Raw genomic sequence first — 24,723 nt, 5'->3', positions numbered from 1 at the left:
CGCAGAGGTCTGAGCGGTTCTGCAACAAGCCAAGGAATGTGGGCAGCCTCTAGAAGTTGGAAAAGTCAAAGAGACAAATTGTGTCCTAGAATCTCCAGAAGAAATACAGCTCTGCCCACACCTCGATTACAAGTCAGTGTCACTTCTGACCTCCAGAACTGTAATATAACTGTTAAGTCACATCACTACATTTGCAGTAATTTGTGACAGCAGCAGCAGGAAACTCCTAAGGAGTTTTCCTTCTTCCCAGACTCACTGACCCTCATAGGCGCCCAAGTATCAATGTGTATTCTTTCGACTCATCTCCCATCCCCTTGAAAAATATATAAAAAGCTGGTCGTGTGCTTTAAAAAACGCAAGTATGGTACTGTTCCTCGTGTTTGGAATGCTCCTTTTAAAATCAACATTAGGTATTGCCAGCTTTCAAACATGCCCTTTGTCCTTTTCACAAAGCACAGTGTTGCCAGGGTCCCCAAGCATACCCAGAAAAGTAGGTCTGGTATTACTAACGCTGGAGTCAGCGCTAGCAAAGAAGGGCTCAGAGGTCAAGGACTGGAAGCCCGGTCTCCAGACTTCCAGGCCAAGGCTCTTTTCTGCAGATGACCGTGTCCTGGTGTCCGGCAGGGCACAGCACCTAGCACCTCCGAGGGCACGCAAGTGTGCAGGCAGCCGCGACGCCGGCTCCGTCACGCGGAGGGAGGAGGCCTGGGCAGCGTCCGGAGTGGGCGGTGACGTGGTCGAGGAAGTTCTGCTCGGTCAGAGACCGGACCCGGGAGCTGCGGGTGGGCCAGGTGTCGCGCCTTGGGAACCGCAGGGGCAGCCAGAGCCGCTGGCGCCCCGCCCCGCCCCGCCCCGCCCCGCCCCCTCTGCCCGCGCTCGCCGGCCCAGGTTACCTGAGGCCGGTGGGCGGGGCGGCCCTTCCCGTCTGCGCCTGCCCCCAGCCTCCAGGGCGGCGGAGTCGGGAAGTGGGAGAGGGAGCGAAGGAGGCGGGGACTGCCGAGGCTCCAGCCCAGCCGGGCTCCGAGGCGAGAGGCTGCATGGAGCGGCCGGCGCGGCTCTGCGGGCTGTGGGCGCTGCTGCTTTGCGCAGTCGGCAGGGGTGGGGGCGCCGCGCCCACGGGTGAGTGCGGTCCCCGGGGTCCGAGGAGAGGCCGGAGGGCAGAGGGCGGCGAGGGTCACGGCTGAAAGGCCGGGGAGGTCACCACTGGGCGGAGGGCCGAAGCTGGGGTGGGCGCTGGGAGCTGCCCTTCCCGCGCGGGATCTCCGGGGCCCAGTACTGGGGCAGGTTCGAGGTGGGACCCGGGAGCTGCGGGGTTTTCCCGAACTCCTGGTGCGGCGGAGGTGGCGGCGAAGTAGGAGGACGGTACCTTGTCGTCGCACTTCCCTTGCGCCGTCGGGAAGAGCCAAGGAGGCTGCCGTACAGGGGAGCAGGACCGGGGGAGGGGAGGTCGGCTCCGAAACTTGCCCACGGCGTCGGAGGGCCGCGGGTCAGCGCCCGGAATGTCGTCTTTGATCCCTGGAGGAAATGAGGAGCCAGAGCCGGCGGGTCGCCGACCGAAGTCCAGGCGAGCTGAGAACTCGCCGGGGCTCTTTGCCCGAGGCCGCGCCAATCCTCACTATCTAAGGGTGACTCTTGCGGGTGGAAGTTGAAGGGAACCTCTAAACTTACCCCAGTCCTTGTTGAAAATGGACGTGAGGATCATGACCTCCTCTGGCATCCAAGAAATCCTTTGGGGAACCCAGAACAGCGTCCCGGCAGATGCACCCCCCCACCACCTTCCGCTGCCCTACTCTCTTTAATAAACCTTATATTTTGGGATAATTGTAGATTTAATCGAAAAGTTGCAAAGATAGTTCAGAGAGTTCCTATATATTCCCTCACCCTGCTTGGTAACTTCTAGTTAATCAACCCGGCAGTTGTGAAAAATTGGGAGTTAATGATTTCTTTAGGAGCAGCTCCTGTAAGGAGTGGCCTTCCACACGTTTTTGGTGACCCTGAAAGCCACAAATTGTATGGGTTTTATTATCACATTGACACAAACACCTATATGCTTATCGCATTTTTTAACAATGTGCTTTGAAATCCAAGTTGAAGTGTTGATTAGGAAACCTCAATGCCCTCTGTGGATTCAGTCAACAAAATATACGGAGTCTGCTCTGTGCCAAGCAGTGTTTTAGGGGCGGAGGATGCAGTAGTTATTGAAACAGATCAGGTCCCTGCCCTGTGGAACTGATATACTATTGGCGGGGGTGGGGGGTGTGTAGTAAAATATATTATATGTCTGAGGGTGCTAAGTAGAGAAAAACAAAGCTGGGAAGAGGATTGCCGTTGTAAAAAGGGTGGATTGAGAAGAAAACAAGTGTTACTGAAAGGTGGCATTTGAGTAGAGACCTGAGGGAGGGTCGAAACTTATCCATCAGTAATTATTTAGTACTGAGCCAGGCTCTGTAGGTTGGCTTAGAACCTGAGAGTGTATAGCAAAATTCTTGCCCCAAAAGGGCCTCTAGTTCATCTGGGGACACCTGATTTCCATAATCATATGGGGACATGGCAGTCCACAGAAGGGAAGAAACTTGTCTAAAGTTACCCATCTCATTAGTCTCCTGATTTATTTTCTTTCTTTCTTTCTTTCTCTTTCTTTCTTTCTTTCTTTTCTTTTCTTTCTTTCTTTCTTTCTCTTTCTTTTCTTTTTGAGATGGAATCTCACTCTGTTGCCAGGCTGTAGTGCAGTGGCGCCATCTCAGCTCACTGCAACCTCTCCACCTCCCGGGTTCAAGCGATTCTCCTGCCTCTGCCTCCCAAGTAGCTGGGACTACAGGTACCTGCCACCACGCTTGGTTAACTTTTTGTATTTTTTAGTAGAGACGGAGTTTCACCATGTTGGCCAGGGTGGTCTTGATCTCTTGACCTTGTGATCTACGTGCCTCAGCCTCCCAAAATGCTGGGATTACAGGTGTGAGACACCTTGCCTGGCCGCACCTCCTGATTTTCACAGTGCCACTCCAGCACCCTCCCTCCTACAGACTCACTCCCACACACACCTGAAACAACAACTGGCCATCTATACAATACTGGCAACTCCCAACTTCATCAGTTTTGTCACAATGGTTTGTTTTTATCTTGCTTATTTAGAATGCAGAAACTTCTTTTCCTATTAAAAGTATTGATCGAATTGCATTGAGGTACAGTGGGTAAAAAAATTAGATGTCTTCAGTGAGGAGACTTGAGTTTTAGTAGTTCTGATATTTACCAGCTGTGGGACTCTGGGCTGGTCATTTCCTCTCTTTTGTGCTGCACTTAGTTTTCTCATCTGTGAAATGAGGTTGAGCTCTGTAAATTCTAAGAGTTCCTCCAGCTCTAATCCTCAGAGTGTTTATAAAAGTGATTAGATTACTAGCTTAGTTTAATTGGTCCCACTCAATGGCCCACATTGTGGCATGTCTTAATTACACCTAGCATATATATAGTGTTTATGCCTGGCAGTTTTCTAAGTGCTTTACTTGTGCCATTTCATTAAATGTTTAACAAAAACCTAACCTGCAGGTGCTGTTATTAGCCCCATTTTGTACATGAAGAAGCTGAGGCACACTGAGACCAAGACCCTTGCCCAAATTCACGTAGCTGGCAAATTGGAAGAGCTAGGTTTCCAACCCTGGCAGCCTGATTCCAGAGGCCATGCCCTTAACCACTGCACTCAGTGCTCCTACCAAGCAGAAGTAATGGGAGTCCTTGACTGGCAGAGGAGCTGGATACCTCCCGGGGTAGCACTACAGGACTGCTTGGGACCCATGAAAGTATGTGCAGACCACTCGTTAAAAAGCTAATGATACTATATTAGGCCAGGTGTAGTAGCTCATGCCTGTAATCCCAGCACTTTGAGAGACTGAGGTGGGTGGATCACCTGAGGCCAGGAGTTTGAGATGAACCTGGCCAACATGGCAAAACCCCATCTCTACTAAAAATACAAAGATTAGCCAGGGATGGTGGCGGGTGCCTGTAATCCCAGCTCCTCAGGAGACTAAGGCACAAGACTCACCTGAACCCAGAAGGCAGAGGTTGCAGTGAGTGAAGATCAGGCCACTGCACTCCAGCCTGGGCAACAGAGCAAGACTCTGTCTCAAAACAAAACAAAAAAAAGAAGCTATGTGGGAGACGCCTTTATAGTGGCTGGGCTGTGTGGTTCCAACAACTAGTACTATAGGCATTCAAAAGAGAAAAAACTGAAGGTTAATATTTTTATGGAGGATGTAAAACTTGAGCTAGATCTTCTGGATGAGTGGGATTTGAGTAGGTGGGGAATTTATTCTGGGTGGGGGAAATAGCAGGAGCAGAGACCCAGAAATGAGGGTAAAAGTTATCCTTTGTGGTCAGGAAGGAGCCTGGCTTGGCAGGAGAGTGCATTGGTAAAGTCAATCCAGGCAGAGTAGCTTGATTTATCCTTGAAGCCTCAGAGTCCAGCACAGCATGGGGAAAATAACACAGGAGGGGAAGCAAGCAGCAAGACTTGAATGGGTGGGGGAGCCCCTGGAGTGTGAAGCTACACAGCAATCTATGGTTGCAGGTCTCCACTAGAAAAATGTGCTGTGAACTCTTCCTGTCCAGGACCATGACTTACTGGTATCTTTCCACCTCATGGGGCACAACAGAGCATATTGTCATGATTGGGGCAACTAAGAAACATGTTGCAAGAAAAAAACGAACAGGAGTCGATGCCTGAGTGGATGTAAGGGAAGGAGACAGATGACTCATATATGACTCTTGTGATTTCCTTAACTTTTCCCGAAATGTTCATGCTTCTGCCAGCTGCTGTGATTGGACAGGCGAGAGCAAAAGCTATAAGCTAAGCAAAATGCCTTCTTATTTACGAGTAGATTGTGTTAACTCTTAATAGGATGTTGTGCTAGATGACCGTACAGACTCACTTGGGATTTGAGGTTTAGATACAGAGATACTTGCATTCCTTCCTACTCCCCTTTCTGAAGTCAGTGGTGCAATCCCCAAGAAATGGTTGGAATTAGGTGCCTAAGGGAAGTTTATCAGGCAGAAGGGATTGGATACTTGTTCCGTCTTAAAGGCCAGGGGTACATATCAATTCAACAGAAAACCAAATCAACCCTTTAGAATTATTTTGTCTCTTAAAGAAATAAAGCAGATAGCTAACACATAGCACTTACTGTCTGTGGGCACTGTTCCAAGCACATGACTTATATTAACTCATTTAATCCTTGTAATAACCCTTTGCAAGAGGTTACTATTATTATCCTCATATTGGAGATGAGAAAACTGAGAAATAGAGAGGTTAAGTAATTTCCCTGCTAGCAAGTAGCAGAGGTGGACTCTAAACTCAGCCAGTCAGGCTCCAGAGTCTGTGCTCTTAATCGCTATGCTATGCTGAAGTTATACACGAAGAGCTGTTAGAGACCTTTTAGAGACCTTTACAGGTAGTATAATCATCACTTATTCATGTATACATCTAGGCATGTTGTACACACACACAATTCACATGTATTTGTATATATTTAAACATTCGGAGATTAAAGTTTTGGTTTCTGTGGTTTTTTTTTTTTTTGATTTTTTTTTTTTTTTTTTTTTTTGAGACAGAGTTTTGCTCTTGTTACCCAGGCTGGAGTGCAATGGCGCGATCTCAGCTCACCGCAACATCCATCTTCTGGGTTCAAGCAATTCTCCTCCCTCAGCCTCCTGAGTAGCTGAGACTACAGGCATGCGCCACCATGCCCAGCTAATTTTTGTAATTTTGGTATTTAGAGACAGGGTTTCACCATGTTGACCACGATGGTCTTGATCTCTTGACCTCGTGATCCACCCGCCTCAGCCTCCCAAAGTGCTGGGATTATAGGCATGAGCCACCGCGCCCAGACTTAATTTTTTTTTTTAATATAAAGTACATGTAACATAAAATTTACCATCTTAACCTTTTTTTTTTTTTTTTTTTTTTTTTTTTTTTTTTTGAGACGGAGTTTCGCTCTTGTTACCCAGGCTGGAGTGCAATGGCGTGATCTCGGCTCACCGCAACCTCCGCCTCCTGGGCTCAGGCAGTTCTCCTGCCTCAGCCTCCTGAGTAGCTGGGATTACAGGCACGCACCACCATGCCCAGCTAATGTTTTGTATTTTTAGTAGAGACGAGGTTTCACCATGTTGACCAGGATGGTCTCGATCTCTCGACCTCGTGATCCACCCGCCTCGGCCTCCCAAAGTGCTGGGATTACAGGCTTGAGCCACTGCGCCCGGCTCCATCTTAACCATTTTTAAGCATACAGTTCAGTGTTACTAAATCTATTCATAATGCCATGCAACTGTCATCACCATCCATCCCCACAACTCTTTTTATCTTGTAAAACTAAAACTCTGTACCCATTGAACAATAACTCCACATTTTCCCCTGCCCCTAGCCCCTGGCAACCAACCACCATTCTACTTTCTGTCTCCATAATTTGGACTACTCTAAGTATCTCACATGAGTGGAATAATATATTAGTTGTCTTTTTTTTTTTTTGTGACTGGCTTATTTCAGTCAGCATAATGCCCTCATGGTTCATGTTGTATCTTGTTAGAATTTTTCCTTTTAAAAAGCTGAGTAATATTCCGTTGTATGTGTATACCACATTTTGCTGATCCATTTATCTGTCAATGGACACTTAGGTTGCTTCTAGGTTTTAGCTATTTCACAGTACTATTGTGCACTTGTGTATAGAATATCTGTTTGAGACCTTGCTTTTGCTTCTTTTGGGTATATACCCAGAAATGGAGTTACTATATCATGTGGTAATTCTATTTGTAATTTTTTGAGAAACCACCATACTGTCCATAGGGAAAATTTGCATTTCTACCAACTATGCACAAAGGTTCAAATTTTTCCATATCTTTGCCAACATTTATTTTCTACTTTTTGATGGTAGCCATTCTAATGGGAGGTAAGGTGGTATCTCATTGTGGTTTTGGTTTGTATTTTCCTAAATATTAGTAATGAACATCTTCATGTGCTTGTTAGACATTTGCATATCTTTGTTGGTGAAATATCTATTTAAGCCTTTGCCTATTTTTGAATTGTTTCTTTTTTCGTTTGTTGAGTTTTAGGCATTCTCTATATATTCTGGATATGAATCCCTTATCAGATATATGATTTACGCATATTTTTCCATTCTGTGAGTCACTGTTTTATTTTGTTAATATTATCTTTTGATGCACAAATTTAAATTTTTTCCATGAGGTCCAATTTGTCAGTTTTTTCTTTTGTTACCTACATTGTTGGTGTCATATCCAAGAAATTGTCACTGAATCCAATGGTGTGAAGCTTTTGTCTTACGTTGTCTTCTAAAAAATTTATAGTTTTAGTCTTACGTTTAGGTCTCTGATCTATTTTGAGTTTATTCTTTTACTTTGTATTAGGTAAGGGTCCAATTTCATTCTTTTTCATGTGGATATCCAGTTTTCCCAGCACCATTTGTTGAAAAGACTGTCCACATTGAGTGGTCTTGGCACTCTTGTCAAAAATCATTTGGCCGTACATGTGATGGTTATTTCTGGGCTGTCTATTCTATTACATTGATCAGTATGTCTGTTTTTATGCCAGTACACACTGTTTTGTTTATTGCAGCTTTGTGGTAAGTTCTGAAATCAGGAAGTATGAGTCCTACGGCTTTGTTTTTCCTTTTCAAGACTATTTGACTATTCAGGGTTTCTTCAGATTTCATAAGAATTTTAGGATGGAATTTTCTATTTCTGCAAAATTATATCATTTAGATTTTGATAAGGATTGAATTGAATTTGTATATCACTTTGGATAGTATTGACATCTCAACAATATTAAGTGTTCTAATACATGAACATGGGATGTGTTTCCATATCATCTGCAGAGATAATTTTACACACTACTTTTAACTGGATGTCTTTTATCTCTTTTTCTTGCCTAATTGATAAGTAGAGCACTGGGTGGAACTTCCAGTACTATGTTGAATAGGAGTGGTGAAAGTGGGCATCTTTGTTTTATTCCTGATCCTAGAGGAAAAACTTTTCAGTCTCTCACAATTAAGGGTGATGTTTGCTGTGGGTTTTCCGTATAAAACTTTTAAGTCAATTTCCTTACACTCTTAGTTTGTAGAATGTTTTTATCATGAAAGGTAAATTTTGTCAAATGCTTTTTCTATATCAATTGAGATGATCATGTAGTTTTTGTTCCCGCTTTATTCTGTTAATGTGGTGTATTACATTGATCAATTTTTGTATGTTAAAACATCTTTGTATTCCAGAAATAAATCCCACTTGGTCATGGTCTGTAATCCTTTTGATATGCTCCTATATTCACTTTACTGCTATTTTGTTGAAAATTTGTACATCAATCTTTATAAGGCATATAGGTCTATAGTTTTATTTTCTTGTAGTGTCTTTGTCTGGCTTTGGTATCAGGTAATGCTGGCCTCATAGAATGACTTAGGAAGTTTGAGAAGGTTTGGTATTAGTTTTTCAGGTGTTTGGTAGAATTTTATCTGTGAGGTGATCAGGTCTAGGGCTTTTCTTTTGTTGGGAGATTTTTGATTACTGATTCATTTTCCTTACTACTTATAGGTCTATTTAGATTTCCTGTTTCTTCGTGATTTAGTTTTGGTGATTTTGTGTTTCTGGAAATGTGTCCATTTCATCTAGGCTGTCCAATTTGCTTGTGTATAGTTGTTTGTAGTACTCTCTTATAATCCTTTTTATTTCTCTAGAATAAGTAGTAATGTACTCATTTTCATTTTTGATTTCAGTAATTTCATCCTTTTTTTTTATATTAGTCCGTCTAGCTAAAGATTTGTCCATTTTGTTAATTTTTTTCAAGGTTTAGTTTCACTGATTTTCTCTATTTTTCTATTCCCTATTTCTTTCATCTCTGCTCTAATCTTTGTTACTTCCCTCCTTATGATAGCTTAAGATTAGTTTGTTCTTTTTCTAGTTACTTAAGTTGTAAAGTTAACGTTGCCGATTTGAGACCTTTCTTGTTTCCTAATGTAAGTGTTTATAGCTATAAATTTTTCCATTAGCACTGCTTCCACTGCATCACCTAAATTTTAGATGTTTATATTTATGTTTTTCTTTGGATTTGGGAAATTGTCATATATTATTTCTTTTCTTTTCTTTTCTGTTTTTGAGACAGAGTCTTACTTTGTCACCCTGGCTGGAATTCAGTCATGTGATCTTGGTTCACTGCAACCTCTGCCTCCCAGGTTCAAGCAATTCTCCCGCCCCAGCCACCCAAGTAGCTAGAATTACAGATGTGTACCACCACACCAAGCTAATTTTAGTATCTTAGTAGAACTGGGGTTTTGCCATGTTGGCCAGGCTGGTTTTGAACTCCTGGACCCAGGCCATGTGCCTGCCTTGGCCTTCCAGAGTACTGGGATGAGCCACCATGTCTGGCTTATTATTTTTTCAAGTATTCTTTCCTCCCTCTTCTCTCTTTCTTCTCCTGAAACCTCCGTAATACATACACTGGTCTGCTGATGGCATACCACAGATCCCTTAGACTCTGTTCACTTTTCTTCAATCTTTTTTCCTTTCTGTTCCTCAGACTCAATAATTTTTATTGTCCTATTTCAAGTTTATTGATCCTTTCTTCTGCCTGCTCAAATCTACCTTTGATTCCCTTTAATGGATTTTTCATTTCAGTTGTACTTTTCTGCTCCATAGTTTCTTTTTGGTCTCTTTCTAGGTTTTCTATCTCTGTATTGATATTTTGATATTGCTTACATATCATTTTCTTGACTTTCTCCAAATCTTCCTTTAGTTCTGTGAACGTCTGAAGATATTTATTTCAGAATCTTTCTTTAATGTATTTGCCATCAGGTCTTTTTCAGGGACAGGTTTGCTGTTGATTAACTTTTTTTCTTTGAATGGGCCATAGTTTCCTGTTTTTTTGTCTGCCTTGTGATTTTTTTGTTAAAAACTGGTCATTTAAATCTGGTTTCTCTGGAAACCAGATTGTCCCCTTCCCCCAGGTTTGCTGTTTTTTGTATTGTTTTGTTTATTGTTTTTATTTATTTATTTTTTTTATTGTTGTAGGCTGTCTCTGTGTTGAAGGTCAACCTGAAGTACAAACTTAAAGTCTTCTCAGGTTTTTTTCTGGGCTTTCCCTGAGCATGTGTGGTCGCTTTCTATTTTTCGCTGTATATATAGTTTTGTTTCATTTTGTTTTGTTTTGTTTTGTTTTTGAGACCTAGTCTCACTCTGTTGCCCAGGCTAGAGTGCAATCGTGTGATCACAGCTCACTGTAACCTCAAATCCCTGGGCTCAAGTGATTCTCCTTCTTCAGTCTCCTGAGGAGCTGCAACTAGAAACTCATGCCACCACACCTAGCTAATTTAAACAACAACAACAAAAAATTGTTTTGGTAGAGATGGGATCTTGCTATGTTGCCAGGGCTGGTCTTTGTCTCCTGGCCTCAAGTAATCCTCCTGCCTTGGCGTACCAAAGTGATGGGATTGTACGCATGAGCCACCTTGCTTCTGTAGTTGTTTTGGAATGTTCTAATCTTTAATTCCTGGCTCCCAAACGTGGAAAAGAAGAAAAATGAGGTGGCATGGGAAGACCACAATTCTTTCATATCTTCTGGAAATCACTTCAGCTAGATAGGGAGGGGCTTGCAACGATGAGGATAGGTGCGACCACAATGGCTGCCAGCCTCTTTGTCTGTACCTCTGTGATCAGAAGCAGCAATCAGTAATCAGAGTACAGATCCCCGACGTTTGATAGACAGAGTCCTTTTGCCCACATAGCCCACAAGCTATGTGCAGATTGTTCCAGGAACATGTGCACAGTTGCCTGCCATGGGGTTGGGGATGAAGGATGTGCAGCTACTACTATGTAAAAGCTGACATTGATAGAAATTTATTGCAATTTGCGGTTCAAGCCTTTCCTTGGAAATTGCAGGCCTTCAGTATAAGTGTTTCCTAATATAACTCTGGAGTCTTCCAAAATTGTTACATCTAACAGATTATGCCGCTACCATTGTTATCTAGGTGAGGAGATAGATATCTGATGCTTCCTGCTCTTGCCATATTCCCGGAATCCATGCTTGGGTGTTTAAAGTGTAGGAAGTAGAAAAATCAAGAGATACGGAGGGAACCAGAAGAGAAAAAGCATGGTAGATAGACCCCACGAAGCCCAAAATGCAAACCAGTTAGAAGATCTGACCAAAAGGATACTTCAGAACAGATGGGAAAATATTAATCCCATCTGAAAGACTGAATATAGGGCAGGCTATTATTTTATTTCAAAACTGAGATTAAAGTAGGTTTTAAAAGGTCTTAAATTACCTTGAAAATTGGAGTACAATTGAAGTGAACCACAAATAGCTATATTTTAATTATCAGGGCTTTAATATTTGTATGGGGGTAGGAGGTAGGTCGGTGAGGAAAGTACTGGAAATGCTAAACTAGGCACTGGAAATGCTAAACTAGGTATCTTGGATGTGTTTCTGGAAACTGCAGAATAAGGCAGATAATCCTACAGTAAATTGTAGTCTCCTGTAGGAACAATGCTTTTATTAGAGGCTCTCTACCTGACAAATGATTTGTCTTCAAAAATATCATTGATATGGTATTAGAAACGCCAAAATGGAATAGCCATACATTCTTTTAATCACTTAAAATCCTAACAATAGCACTGTTGCCTAAGCCATTGGTGCTACCTGGAACTAGCTGAATTTTAATGCAGTGCAACAGGAATTATTTGCTTCCACAGGGCCTTGTCCTGCTGTGGGCTGCTCCTTCCCACAGTTGGACCTTGGGAAAAGCTATTGATAGTAGTGTTAGAAGAGGGAATGAACTGTTTTTGATTTCCAATTTTATTATTGATTAAAGGGTATATGGGCAGATTTGCTTCATGGATAAACTGCATGATGCTGAGGCTTGGGGTCCCAATGATCCGATCACTTAGGCTGTAACCATAGTACCCAACAGGTGGTTTTTTGGCCCCCACACCCACCTCCCTACTTCCCCTGTCTAGTGATCCCCAGTGTCTGTCATTCCCATCTTTATGATGATGTGTATTCAATGATTAACACCCACTTATAAGTGAGAACATGCGGTATTTGGTTTTCTATTCTTGCATTAAGTCACTTGGGATAAAGGCCTCCAACTCCACCCATGTTGCTGCACAGGGCATGGTTTCATCGTTTTATGGATGCATAGTATTCCAGGGTGTATATGTGCCACATTATCTTTATCCAATGTTTTTGAGACCTAGTCTTGCTCTGTTGGTGGGCACTTAGGTTAATTCTGTGTCCTTGCTTTTGTGAATAGTGCTGCAGTTCGCTGTTGGTGGGCACTTAGGTTAATTCTATGTCCTTGCTTTTGTGAATAGTGCTGCAGTGAACATATAGGTGCATGTGCCTTTTTGATAGAATGAGTTATTTTCCTTTGGGTATATATCAAGTAATGGAAATGTTGGGTTGAATGGTAGTTCTGTTTTAAGTTCTTTTATTTGTTTATTTAGTTTTTGAGACAGAGTCTTGCCCTGTTGCCCAGGCTGGGGTGCAGTGGTGTGATCTCGGTTCACTGCAAATTCCACCCCCGAGTTCAAGTGCTTTTCATGCTACAGCCTCCTGAGTTTCTGGGATTACAGGTGCACACCACCACGCCCAGATAATTTTTGTATTTTTAGTAGAGATGGGGTTTCGTTACGTTGGCCAGGCTGGTCTCAAACTAGTGATCTCACGTGATCCGCCCACTTCAGCCTCCCAAAGTGCTGAGATTATAGGCATGAGCCACTGTGCCTGGCCTATTTTAAGTTCTTTGAGAAATTTCTAAACTGCTTTCCGCAGTGGTGGAACTAGTTTGCATTCCCACCAATAGGGTATAAGCATTCCCTTTTCTCCACAGCCTTGCTAACATCTGTTGTTTTCAGACTTTTAAATAATCACCAGGGAATGAATATTGAGGGTCAAGGGCCTTTGTAGACTGCTGACCAAGTAGCTGCTATGTATAAAATTGACTATTAGAGAAACCTCAACTATATAGTGCCTGTGAGTTTGATGTTTTGGGACAAATGGAATTTTTTGCTCAGTTAGAGAGGAAGGTAACAGTATAAATATCACTGATTATGTAACAGGCCCAGTGCATTCCAAAGTATTAGCATAGAGTATAAGATTTAACTCTATCATTTGGTAAATTACTATTACTATAATCCTTAAGTAATTAATAATTATTCTGTTCATCACATTACAACATGTAGGGGAATTATTTTCTAATACCTTTAATAAACTTCTATGTTGAAATAATTTTTGATTTACAGAAAAGTTGCAAAGGTAGGACAGAGAGGGTTCCTTTATAACCCTCACCCAGTTTCTGGGTGATGATTTTGGTAGTCTTGGTCTCAGGAGTTCTCAGGAAAGTTTAAAATGATGTTTCACAGTTCCTCCTCTTTCTCTTCCCTCTTCAGATTAGTCAAGCTCTAGCTCCAGCTGTTTAGTGTCAGACCTCAGGGGAACAAAAGCTGCTAAATCTCTTTCTCAGTACTTCTTTGGAAAAAAAGCTATAAAAAACCAATTACCAGGTCATGTTAGCAAGCAGAATTAAAGATGAGCTTCTTAAACTTACAGAACTGCTGAGATTTTGAACAAGCTGTTTTGTTGTTGTTGTCATTGCTTTTGAGACAGGGTCTTGCTCTGTCACCCAGGCTGGAGTGCAGTAGTGGCATGATCTTGGCACACTGCAGCCTCAAACTCCCAGGCTCAAGTGATCCTTTTGCTTCAACCCCCCTGTAGCTGGGACTATAGGCACATACCAGCATGCTTGGCTAACTTTTGTAACTTTTTTGTATAGACAGGGTTTTGCCATGTTGCCCGGGCTGGTCTCAAACTTCTGGGCTCAAACCACTTGGCCTCCCAGTGAGCTGGGATTACAGGTGTGAGCCACCGTGCCCAGCCTGAACAGAATGTATTGAGTAGGGTGTGGATCCCAAGGTTAGGGAACCCCAAATTGCTGGAAGAGAACAATTTGGAAATACTAGTATTTAAGAATATCAGTCTTCTCTATGAAAGTGGTTAAGAATGTGACCTTGGAGCCACACTTTTCAAGTTACAGTCCCAGCTCTGTCATTTACTGTAGCCATGGGATATGGGACAAATGACTTAATCTGCCTATTGCCTCAGTTGCCTCATCTGTAACATGAGGCTAATAGGCCAGGTATGATAACTCATGCCTGTAATCCCAGCACTTTGGGAGGCTGAGGTGGGCGGATTACTTGAGCTCAGGAGTTCGAGACCAGTCTGGCCAGCATGACAAAACCCCATCTCTACTAAAATTACAAAAATTAACCAGACATGGTGGCATGAACCTGTAGTCCCAGTAATAGGCTAGGTGAATGAATCACTTTAACCTGGGAGGCAGAGGCTACAGTGAGCTGAGATCATGCCACTGCACTCCAGCCTGGGCTACAGAGTGAGACTCTGTCTCAGATAACAACAACAAAAACAGAAACATGAGGCTAATACTAGTCCCTATCTCAAAGATTGTTGTGAGGGTTAAATGGATTAATATGTGTGGAATATTTAGAATAGTCCCTGGCCCAGTAAATGTTAGGTATTGTTAACTCAGCTATTATTATCTTGCCTTCCAGGACTTGGGAGAATTAAGCGAACCATGAAAAATACTGTTGATAAATTTGGGTTTTGTGTGTGTGTGCTTGATTTGAACAGAAACTCAACCACCTGTGACAAATTTGAGTGTCTCTGTTGAAAACCTCTGCACAGTAGTATGGACGTGGAATCCACCAGAGGGAGCCAGCCCAAATTGTAGTCTATGGTATTTTAGTCATTTTGGCGACAAGCAGGATAAGGTAAGTTTTCTGCAACATGTTATATTGATGAGGTAAAGTGAACACTGTGAGTTGGAGCCAAGAATAAGCCAAATTCTAATCTTACATCAAAGTGAAAATTGTATTTTGGGGTGTGTTTAAATTTCAATTGGGGAAATTATAGAAGCAACGATTGAGACAAGTGAACACTTAAAAATATTTGCTAATTATTTGATAATTAAACGCAATTGAGATTGCTCTGACAGAAAATACTAGATATATTTTTCTCTTAGGTACTCAATAAATAATTACGTTATTGTTAAATTTGTTCCTATGTTCCTGCCTGTAGCTGTATCACCGTGTATCTATATAACACTTAATTTTTCAGGGAATTTTTACATTTACCATCTTGCTAATCACATGGACAAATAGATATACAAGCACTATGTGGTGTAAAAATAAATGGCCATGTGGAAAGTGAAAAAATGTCAGTGGCAGGTGTGCTTGAGTAGAGGGTTCCCTAATGCCCGAGGAAAAATGAGGAAGACTTTTAAGATTTCTAGTCAACTGATATAAGTGAATTTTTGTTAGTAGGTATGGATAATTTCAGGGTCTTTATGATAATCTTATGCAACTGCTTTTTATCTTTTTATACATTCTTTCAGTATGTGTGTGTTTGTTGCAGGCTGCCAGCAGCGGCAAGGGGCTTGGGTGTTTGGGATTGAATTTGTCCAGGATTTTGAGTAGGCAGAATGAGAAGTTATTAGTGACAGTGCTTTGCATCAGTGAATTGTAAAAGCACCAAGTTCAGGCAGCTTTGGCGGCAGAAAGAGCCAGGAGAACTAGCTTCTTTTTTTTTTTTTTTTCTTTTTCTTTTTTTTTTTTTTTGAGACAGAGTTTCGCTCTTGTTACCCAGGCTGGAGTGCAATGGCGCAGGCTCGGCTCACCACAACCTCCGCCTCCTGGGTTCAGGCAATTCTCCTGCCTCAGCCTCCTGAGTAGCTGGGATTACAGGCACGCGCCACCATGCCCAGCTAATTTTTTGTATTTTTACTAGAGACGAGTTTTCACCATGTTGACCAGGATGTTCTCGATCTCTTGACCTCGTGATCCACCCACCTCGGCTTCCCAAAGTGCTGGGATTACAGGCTTGAGCCACCGCGCCCAGCCGAGAACTAGCTTCTGATTGGCACTGTCACTCTTAGCTGACTCTATGGTCTGGGATAAATTGTTTAACCTCTCTGAGCCTTTGTTTCCTGTGTATAAAATAATGGCTTTACTCACTTCCCTGGCATTCTGGGACACAGAAAATAATGTCTATAAAAGTTTAATAGTCAGGATGGAACATGCTCTTCCTCTGGAGGGAAATTTGCGAATCTGCCTTCCTCTCCCTTGTCCTGCTGAGGTGTTACTTAGGGTTTAGGCATTAATTGATAAAGAATTGAGGCTTGTCAGAAATATTTACATTTTAAAAGAGGTCTTCTAAATGTGGAAGCCACTGATACTACTAGCAGTGAGATTGGAGTTTGCCTTTACATATTGTTGGCTTCATCTTGTTCCTCCTAAGGAAGAGCCTTAGGCATTTGGAGTCTTAGTGGTGATTTTTGGTAATTGTGCCTTGAGAAATTCATTCACTGAATTTCTAAGACCCTAAGTGCCTCTGGCTGTAAACCCTATAATCACCTAAGTGTCTAACTGAAACCCTAAAGAGAGATTACTTTTCACATCCCTTTTCCTTAAGCTGTCAAGGATTAATCAGGTAGCCAGGCTGGTATTCTAGCCCAGAAATCGGCCTATTTCCTCAGTGTACGTACAGAAATTCAGAGTTAAATGTAACTGTAGGAAGCAGTGGAATCAGTTAGAATTGTGTGTGAAATTTTCTCTCTTCCCCTTTCAAGCTGTTTGATTTTGGGCAAATGACTTAACCTCTCTGAGCTCCCATTTTCTTGTTTGTAAAATATGGGTGTGTTGGGGGGTAATAATAGTATCTACTGAATATGGATGGCCTGTGCATTAAAGGAGATGAGGTTTGTAATGCACCGACACAGAGTTAGTGCTAGGTAATTGTTAGCTTTTATTATTATTACCGTTGTTAGGTTGAGCCATGTGAAATTATCACTTTTACGGGTCAAAATATTTGAACGTTTTCAGTATTATTTGGTTCAGCCTAATGTTATCATTTAATCTTGTTTCTTCCATTTTGCCCCTGAAGAAACTAGATAGAGACCAAAAAGGGAGACCTCTGCCTAAAGCCAGCTCATTTATTTTAGCCATTTGATAGCATTGATGGTCATCATTCCTGCAGTTGTGATAAACATGGATTATTCCTTCCAATCAATGATAGGAGATGTCCTGTCTGGACCTTTTGAAGTTTATCATCCTGAGGCTGAAAATGAATGGCAGAAGTAATTTTCCTCTCCTCTTTCTGTCCTTCGGGTACAGCATTAGTTAGCATCACCGGGCCAAATTGAGGTGTATTTATCCCTGAAGCATATTGAAGAAATGGTATTATGATAGTTTATACATTAAAGGGCTTATGAAAATGTTCAAAGGTCCCAAGTTGCTAAATGAGATAAACTCTTGAGGTCATTTTCGATCTTAAGATTGGAGGCTCATCAAGATGAGGGATGGGGATTTGCAGATGATTTTTGGAAAAGAAAAGATTAGTGTAAATGGCTGCCTGGCACCATTTTTAAAGCAATGTCTAATAGTTCCTCAGCTGGACGTAGAAGAAGGATCCGGTGTCAGACTTTATATATCTTTTATCACTAAGAGATAGGCAAGTCCCATTAGGAGAACTAATCAAAAGGCCAGGCATCCAAATAGGCAGATGCTGAAGCTAAGTCCCTTTCTTTCTGAGAAAGGAATTCTGGGGTTGAGAAAGGTGCACTCCAGCCAAGTGAACATTGGTTTGGGGAGATCAGTTCAGGACTCTTGCCTTGGTTTTTGATAAATTTCCAAAGGGAACCAGATTCCCTGGGGAGTATAACATCATACAGCAGCCAACAGTGAGGATGATTCACCAAAGCCAAAAGTCGCATGGGAGCCATCACACATGCCTCAAGATCTGGGTGCAGTGGCTCACACCTGTAATCCCAGCACTTTGGGAGGCTGAGGTGGGCTGATCACATGAGGTCAGGAGTTCAAGACCAGCCTGGCCAACATGGTGAAACCCTGTATCTACAAAAAATACAAAAATTAGCCGGGCATGGTGGTGTGTACCTGTAATCTCAGCTACTCAGGAGGCTGGGGTAGGAGAATCACTTGAACCTGGGAGGTGGTGGTTTTAGTGAGCTGAGATCATGCCACTGCACTCCAGCCTGGGCAACAGAGCAAGACTCTGTCTCAAAAAAAAAAAAAAAAAAAAGAGAGAAAGAAAAAAAGATCTGATGCAAGGAATTTAGTTTCTTGAGTGATGCAGAGAGATGTGCTTGACTTGGCAGCTGTTGATAATCTGGGTTCCTACTTTATTAGTGCCAGTTTAATATTCTTGAATATTAAACTTTATTCCTACTTTATTAGTGCCAGTTTAATATTACCTTGAACTTTGAAAGATATTTTTAAAAAATTTTTATTTGTAAAATCTTTCCCTCTGGTGTTCCTTTTCTAAGTTACGTTATTATTCATATGCCTAAAGCATAAGGTTCAGATTTAGATACTAAGGCATTTTTTATCTTTTATGTTATTTTAGTTTATTATATTGTTTTGAGATGGAGTCTGCTTTGTCACCCAGGCTGGAGTGCACTGGTGCAATATTGGCTCACTGCAACTTCTGCCTCCTGAGTTTAAGTGATTCTTGTGCCTCAGCCTCCCAAATAGCTAGAACTACAGGTGCATGCCACCACACCCAGCTTTTTTTTTTTTTTTTTTTTTTTGTACTTTTAGTAGAGACAGGGTTTTGCCATGTTGGCCAAGCTGGTCTCAAACTCCTGATCTCAGGTGATCCTGACCTGAGGTGGCCTTGGCCTCCCAAAGTGCTGGGATTATAGGCGTGACCCACCATGCCTGACCACTAAGGCATTTTTTAAATTAAAAATAGCATTGTGATAATTTCTGTATACGAAAACTCCATAGCCCTCTAACTAGAACAATGTCTATAACAATAAGAAAACTGGGATTTTTTTTCATGATGATTCTAATTTGGCTGCATTTGTACAGTCTAATTTGCCATTTGACTGTACATTTTCCCCTGGTGTCTTCAAAGGGAAAATATAGCTTCCAAACAAGAATTGCCAAGGATCCTTGGATAAGGGTGGCTCCTTCAGAGATATATAGGACTTGTGCTTAGTAAAATTGTGAGGTTGGTAACATTTGTATTCAAAGCCTTCCCACCACTGTTAACCATGATCCTGGAGGCAGGTCTTCAGCTTCACATACTCAGAAACCTCATTTTCAGCACACAAGCGTCTCTCAAGGGCTAATTTTTTACTTTGTTGTGAAAATAGTAATGGTGAAGCATTCTAGGAAGATTTCTGTTGGCATAACTGGTGCATTTCATCCCAGTAGCCAGAGCCTGTATGGGAAGCCAAATGTTAAGTAGGTTTCTTGGCGAGGAATCGGGAATTAGTTGTAAAAATGTACTTGTCTAAGAATAATAGCTGGAGGCCCGACTGAGGGTAAACATCTTTGCTAGTGGGACAGAAAAATTCAATGTCCACATTCCTATATCACCCTCTTTTTCCTCCCTGTCAGGATTTTGCTGGCAGACATTTCTTTTTCTGTTCTTCCAGGGCTGACCAACTCCCTTTTTAGAGTGCTGTCTTGATGGGACCTAAGCTATTCTGGCTCTATAAAGTGATTTTGTTTTTGTGTCCTTGCTATGATTTATTCATTGTTGACTTGCTAACTAATTCTCACAGGCCATCCATATGTCCTGATTTTGTGGGTATCTCAACAGTTGCCCTCATGCTCAGCTGGCAGCAGGCATGTGACATGGAAGCATAGTTCCTTAGGGTAGTAGATAGAACTAACTGTGGCAAATTTTCCCCTTCATGGCCGTCAACACGTAGATGAAAGGAAGTACTACCTCTAACTTGAGTTAGAAACTATTGCAAAACAGGAAGCACTCTCCTTGGAGCTCTGATTAAAAGCAGCTCCATTCTTAATTATTCCAACTATGTCAATTTGGGAAATGTTAATTTCCCAGAGAGCCCATTAATCTCATTATTCTAAGTCATAGTAACCAGATTGGTGATTTGTCTCTATGGTGTGTATAAATTGGCTTTCTGTGGCTCCACAAAGCTTATCTACTTTTCAGAATGAGAGTGTATATACTCAGAACATATAGCAATGCTTGAAATTTATACATGTATATGAGACAGTCAAAATAGTCAAACAGTAGAGAAAGAGGTTTAATGGAAAATCTCTCAGGCCCCCCTCCTTTATTTCCTTACCCAGAAGTAACCACGATTACTGGATTCTTTTCTTTTCTTTTTTTCTTTTCTTTTCTTTTCTTTTCTTTTCTTTTCTTTTCTTTTCTTCTCCTTCCTTCTCTCTCTCTCTCTCTCTCTCTCTCTCTCTCTCTCTCTCTGTCTCTCTCTTTTTTTTTTGAGATGGAGTTTCGCTCTTGTTACCCAGGCTGGAGTGCAATGGCGCAGTCTCGGCTCACCGCAACCTCCGCCTCCTGGGTTCAGGCAATTCTGCCTCAGCCTCCTGAGTAGCTGGGATTACAGGCATGCGCCACCATGCCTAGCTGATTTTTTGTATTTTTAGTAGAGATGAGGTTTCACCATGTTCATGTTGACCAGGATGGTCTCGATCTCTTGACCTTGTGATCCACCTGCCTCGGCCTCCCAAAGTGCTGGGATTACAGGCGTGAGCCACCGCGCCCGGCCCTCTTTTTTTTTTTTTTTTTTTTTTTTCAGACAGCATCTCATTGCATTGTCCAGGCTGGAGTGCAATGGTGCAATCGTGGCTCACTGAAACCTCCCCCTCCTGGGCTCAAGTGATCTTCCCACCTGAGCCTCATGAGTAGCTGGGACTACAGGCATGAGCCACCATGCCTGCCCAATTTTTTTTTTTTTTTTTTTTGTACAGATGGGGTTTTGCCATGTTGCCCAGGCTGGTCTTGAACTCCTGGGCTTAAGCGATCCACCTGCCTCTGCCTCCCAAAGTGCTGGGATTACAGGCATGAGCCACTGCTCCTGGTTTGATTCCTGAATTCTTAATGCATTCCTTTTTTACCTTATTTTTTATGGTACAATGCATCTACTTCTAAGTGAATTTTGAAAATCATATTGTGTTTCCTTTAAAATTGCTTTTAGAGAGTTGATATGTTAGCATTGTAGGTTTATAGGTAAATTTCATGATGTTTATACATTTAAAATGTGGGAAATTGTTCCATCTGCACCAGAGTTTCTCAGTGGTGACACTACTGACATTTGGTGAACGGTTTGTCGTAGGAGGAGGGGGCTGTCGTGTGTATTGCATTGTAGGATGTTTAGCAGCATCCTCGATCTCTGCTTACTAGATGCTGGTAGCCTCCCCCTCACAAGTTACGACAATAAAAAAAGTTCAATATTACCAAATGTACCTGAGAGTGGCAGGGAGAACAAAATCACCCCCAATTGAGAATCACTGATCTATACCATTTGAGAACATTTTTGAAAAACAAAACAAAACAAAACAAAAACAACATTTGGACATGCTAATGTTTTATTATTTAAGTGTGTGTTTGCTGAAGCAATGCCTTTTACAATTTTCTAACCTTAGAAAATAGCTCCAGAAACTCATCGTTCAAAAGAAGTGCCCTTGAATGAGAAGATTTGTCTGCAAGTGGGATCCCAGTGTAGCACCAATGAAAGTGAGAAGCCTAGCATTTTGGTTGAAAAATGCATCTCACCCCCAGAAGGTAACAAGTGAAAGCACTATTTCTTGGTGTTTAGAGAATGAATCTGAGTGCTCCATTTCTTTTGTGCATTGTTCATTAATTCATTCAATTCTCAAACATTTTCTGAGTCAATAAGTGCCAGGCATTGTACTAGGTGCTACCAGCTCAATGAAAACGTGAGTATGTCTCTGCCTTGAAGAAGCTTACAAACAACTTGAATAACAATGCCTAATAGTTATATAAAATTTAATAATTTAAAAAATGATATACACATGTGTGTGCGTGCACATGAGCACACGTGTGCTTGTGCGCACATACACACACACACATACACACACACACACACACACACACACACAAACCCCACACGTCCTTAAATCGAGCTTTACAAGCTTATCTTGTGAAGTGAATAAGGCATATACTATCCCTGATCCATTTGATGAGGAAGAAATGAACTTGCTGTATGTCTTTATATTCCAAGCCCAGTGCCTTAAAAATAAAACACAAAATACTATTTTATTCATTATATATGATAATTAGTTTGCTATGCAGGATATATTTGGGAAAGCATGTTTAAAAAGAAAAATATTATGCTGGCCTAGCGCCCATACAACTCTAGACAAGATAATACAAGACAGCCCTAGGAAAAGCTGTCAAGTAGTGAGGTTGATCATTGTTCCCCAGTCCCACCTCACCCAATGTCCTTCTGGCTCTTATGTTACATACAGGGGAGTAGCCTATACTGATTAAGAGCAGGGCTACCAGAAACCAACTGTCTAAGTTTAAATCCCAGCTCTGCCAGCTATTAGCTGTATAACCTTGGGCAAAATTTCTTAGCCCCTCTGCACCTTAGTTTCCTCATTTGTAAAATGGGCATGATAATGGTATCTATCTTCTGTGATTACTGGGATGATTACAAGTCAATATATGTGAGGTACTTAGCATAGTGCCTGGCAAAGAGTGAATGTTTTATATACATTATATTTACATATATTATGTTGTCCCTTGGTTGGGTATGGCTGGGCCCCATGTCTTTGTTCCAGTCCTAAGTTCTATGTGGCCTGTGCTCTAAGCCATTCCATTTACCTGCTTTGTACTGATCACAAACATATGAAGTGCTGTTTGTAAAATTATAAAATTCAGAACTGCTAAGAGTTTTGAAACAACTTACCTGCCCTATTCTCCTTACCTTAGGAGTTTCACACAGAAGAAAAATGGCTGGGCACAGTGCCGCATGCCTATAATCCCAGCACTTTGGGAGGCCGAGGCGGGCGAATCACCTAAGGTCAGGAGTTTGATACCAGCCTGGCCAACATGGCAAAACCCTGTCCCTACTAAAAATACAAACATCAGCCAGGCATGGTGGCATCTGCCTGTAATCCCAGCTGCTGGGGAGGCTGAGGCAGGAGGATCACTTGAACCCAGGAGGCAGAGCATGTAATGAGCCGAGATCACATGACTACATTCCATTCTGGGCGAAAGAGTGAGATTCCATCTCAAAAAAAGCAAACAACAACAACCAAAAAAACTGGCCGGTTGCGGTGGCTCATGTCTGTAATTGCAGCACTTTGGGAGGCTGAGGCGGGTGGAATACTTGAAGCTAGGAGTTCAAGACCAGCCTGGCCAACGTGGCGAAACCTGATCTCTACTAAAAATACAAAAATTAGCCAGGCGTGGTGGCGGGCACCTGTAACCCCAGCTGCTCAGGAGGCTGAGGCAGCAGAATCACTTGAACTCAGGAGGTGAAGATTGCAATGAGTTGAGATCGAGCCATTGCACTCCTCATGGCAGCAAGATTCCTTCTCAAAAAAAAAAAAAAAAAAAAAAAAAAAAAAAAAAAGCCAGACATGGTGTCACATGCTTGGCAGGAAAATCACTTGAACCCGGGAAGCAGAGGTTGCAGTGAGCCATGATCACGCCACTGCGCTCCAGTCTGGGTGACAGGGCAAGACTCTGTCTCAAAAAAAATAATTATTATACTATACTGTGACATAAAATAGTTGATGATTTCTTAGTGTAGTACCCCTTCAAGGATCATGAGGGGTAACAGGTTTACATTTTAAACGGAAGTGTTTAGTTTAAAGACATTATACCTTAACTAAAGATAGAGATTTTAGGTCAGAAAGATATTAGGGCTCCTAAAGTCATGACACTTAAGAGGCAACTACTAAGAGTTCAGTTAGGCTTACCTTTCCCCAGAATTGCTTCAGGAGGAATGTTTATTTATTTATTTAGAGACAGAGTCTCATTCTGTCACCCAGGCTGGAGTACAGTGGCAAGATTTCATGGCAACCTCCACCCCCATGGTTTAAGCAATTCTTGTGCCTCAGCCTCCCAAGTAGCTGGGACTACAGGTGTGCACCACCATATCTGGCTATTTTTTTGTATTTATAGTAGAGACGAGGTTTCGCTATGTTGGCCAGGCTCTTGTAGAACTCCTGACCTCAAATGATCCACCCACATTGGGCTCCTAAAGTGCTGGGATTACAGACGTGAGCCACCCTGCCAGACTGAATGTTTGTTTGCTTGTTTGTTTCTTTATTTTAAAAAAAGATGTGTCAGTATTGATTAAAAGACAGAAACTTAAGTTGTACCTCAGTAAATTTTTTTAAGACAGGTATATATATAAGGGTTGTTTGTATATCCACATTCATTTAGGAATTGTGTAGATACTGTCTGTGATTGAAATGGTTTTTGATCTTTTATCTCTCTTTTCAATAAGGGATATTAGTTAGGGTCCCTTAGTGATAGGGAAGATGTTTTCTTTGTATCATGAGGTAAGAGAGAAGGTTGCGAACAAATTCGATTTGGTTTTTCTCCATCCTGGGTGACTTCTGGGTAAAGTGGGGTGAGAGATGAAGAGTTTACTTTCTGACGAAGCAACATAAAGCACTCCCATTATCCCCTTTGCCAAAGAGTGATCGCTACTTTGCATTACAAGGAAAAAGAGTCTTAAACTCTTGGCCTGGATATTCTAGGCGATCCTGAGTCTGCTGTGACTGAGCTTCAATGTGTTTGGCACAACCTGAGCTACATGAAGTGTTCATGGCTCCCTGGAAGGAATGCCAGTCCTGACACGAACTATACTCTCTACTATTGGTGAG

At 42.0% G+C, this 24,723-nt stretch overlaps 1 protein-coding gene across 1 annotated transcript in view; it reads left to right on the top strand.

The window, feature by feature from the left end:
• Positions 1-745: 745 nt before the first annotated feature.
• IL13RA1 (interleukin 13 receptor subunit alpha 1) overlaps positions 746-24,723 on the top strand; it is a 70,487-nt gene continuing 46,509 nt past the window's right edge. Inside the window, exons 1-4 of the mRNA XM_010341692.3 lie at positions 746-1,119; positions 14,693-14,832; positions 21,502-21,640; positions 24,598-24,718. Coding sequence (XP_010339994.1) covers positions 1,038-1,119; positions 14,693-14,832; positions 21,502-21,640; positions 24,598-24,718 — 482 coding nt within the window. The 5' untranslated portion in view covers positions 746-1,037. The remainder of the gene's footprint in view (positions 1,120-14,692; positions 14,833-21,501; positions 21,641-24,597; positions 24,719-24,723) is intronic.

Source organism: Saimiri boliviensis, chromosome X (genome assembly GCF_048565385.1).
Source record: "Saimiri boliviensis isolate mSaiBol1 chromosome X, mSaiBol1.pri, whole genome shotgun sequence".
In the NCBI taxonomy this organism is placed as follows: domain Eukaryota; kingdom Metazoa; phylum Chordata; class Mammalia; order Primates; family Cebidae; genus Saimiri; species Saimiri boliviensis.
This window is presented reverse-complemented; position numbering and strand designations above follow the sequence as displayed.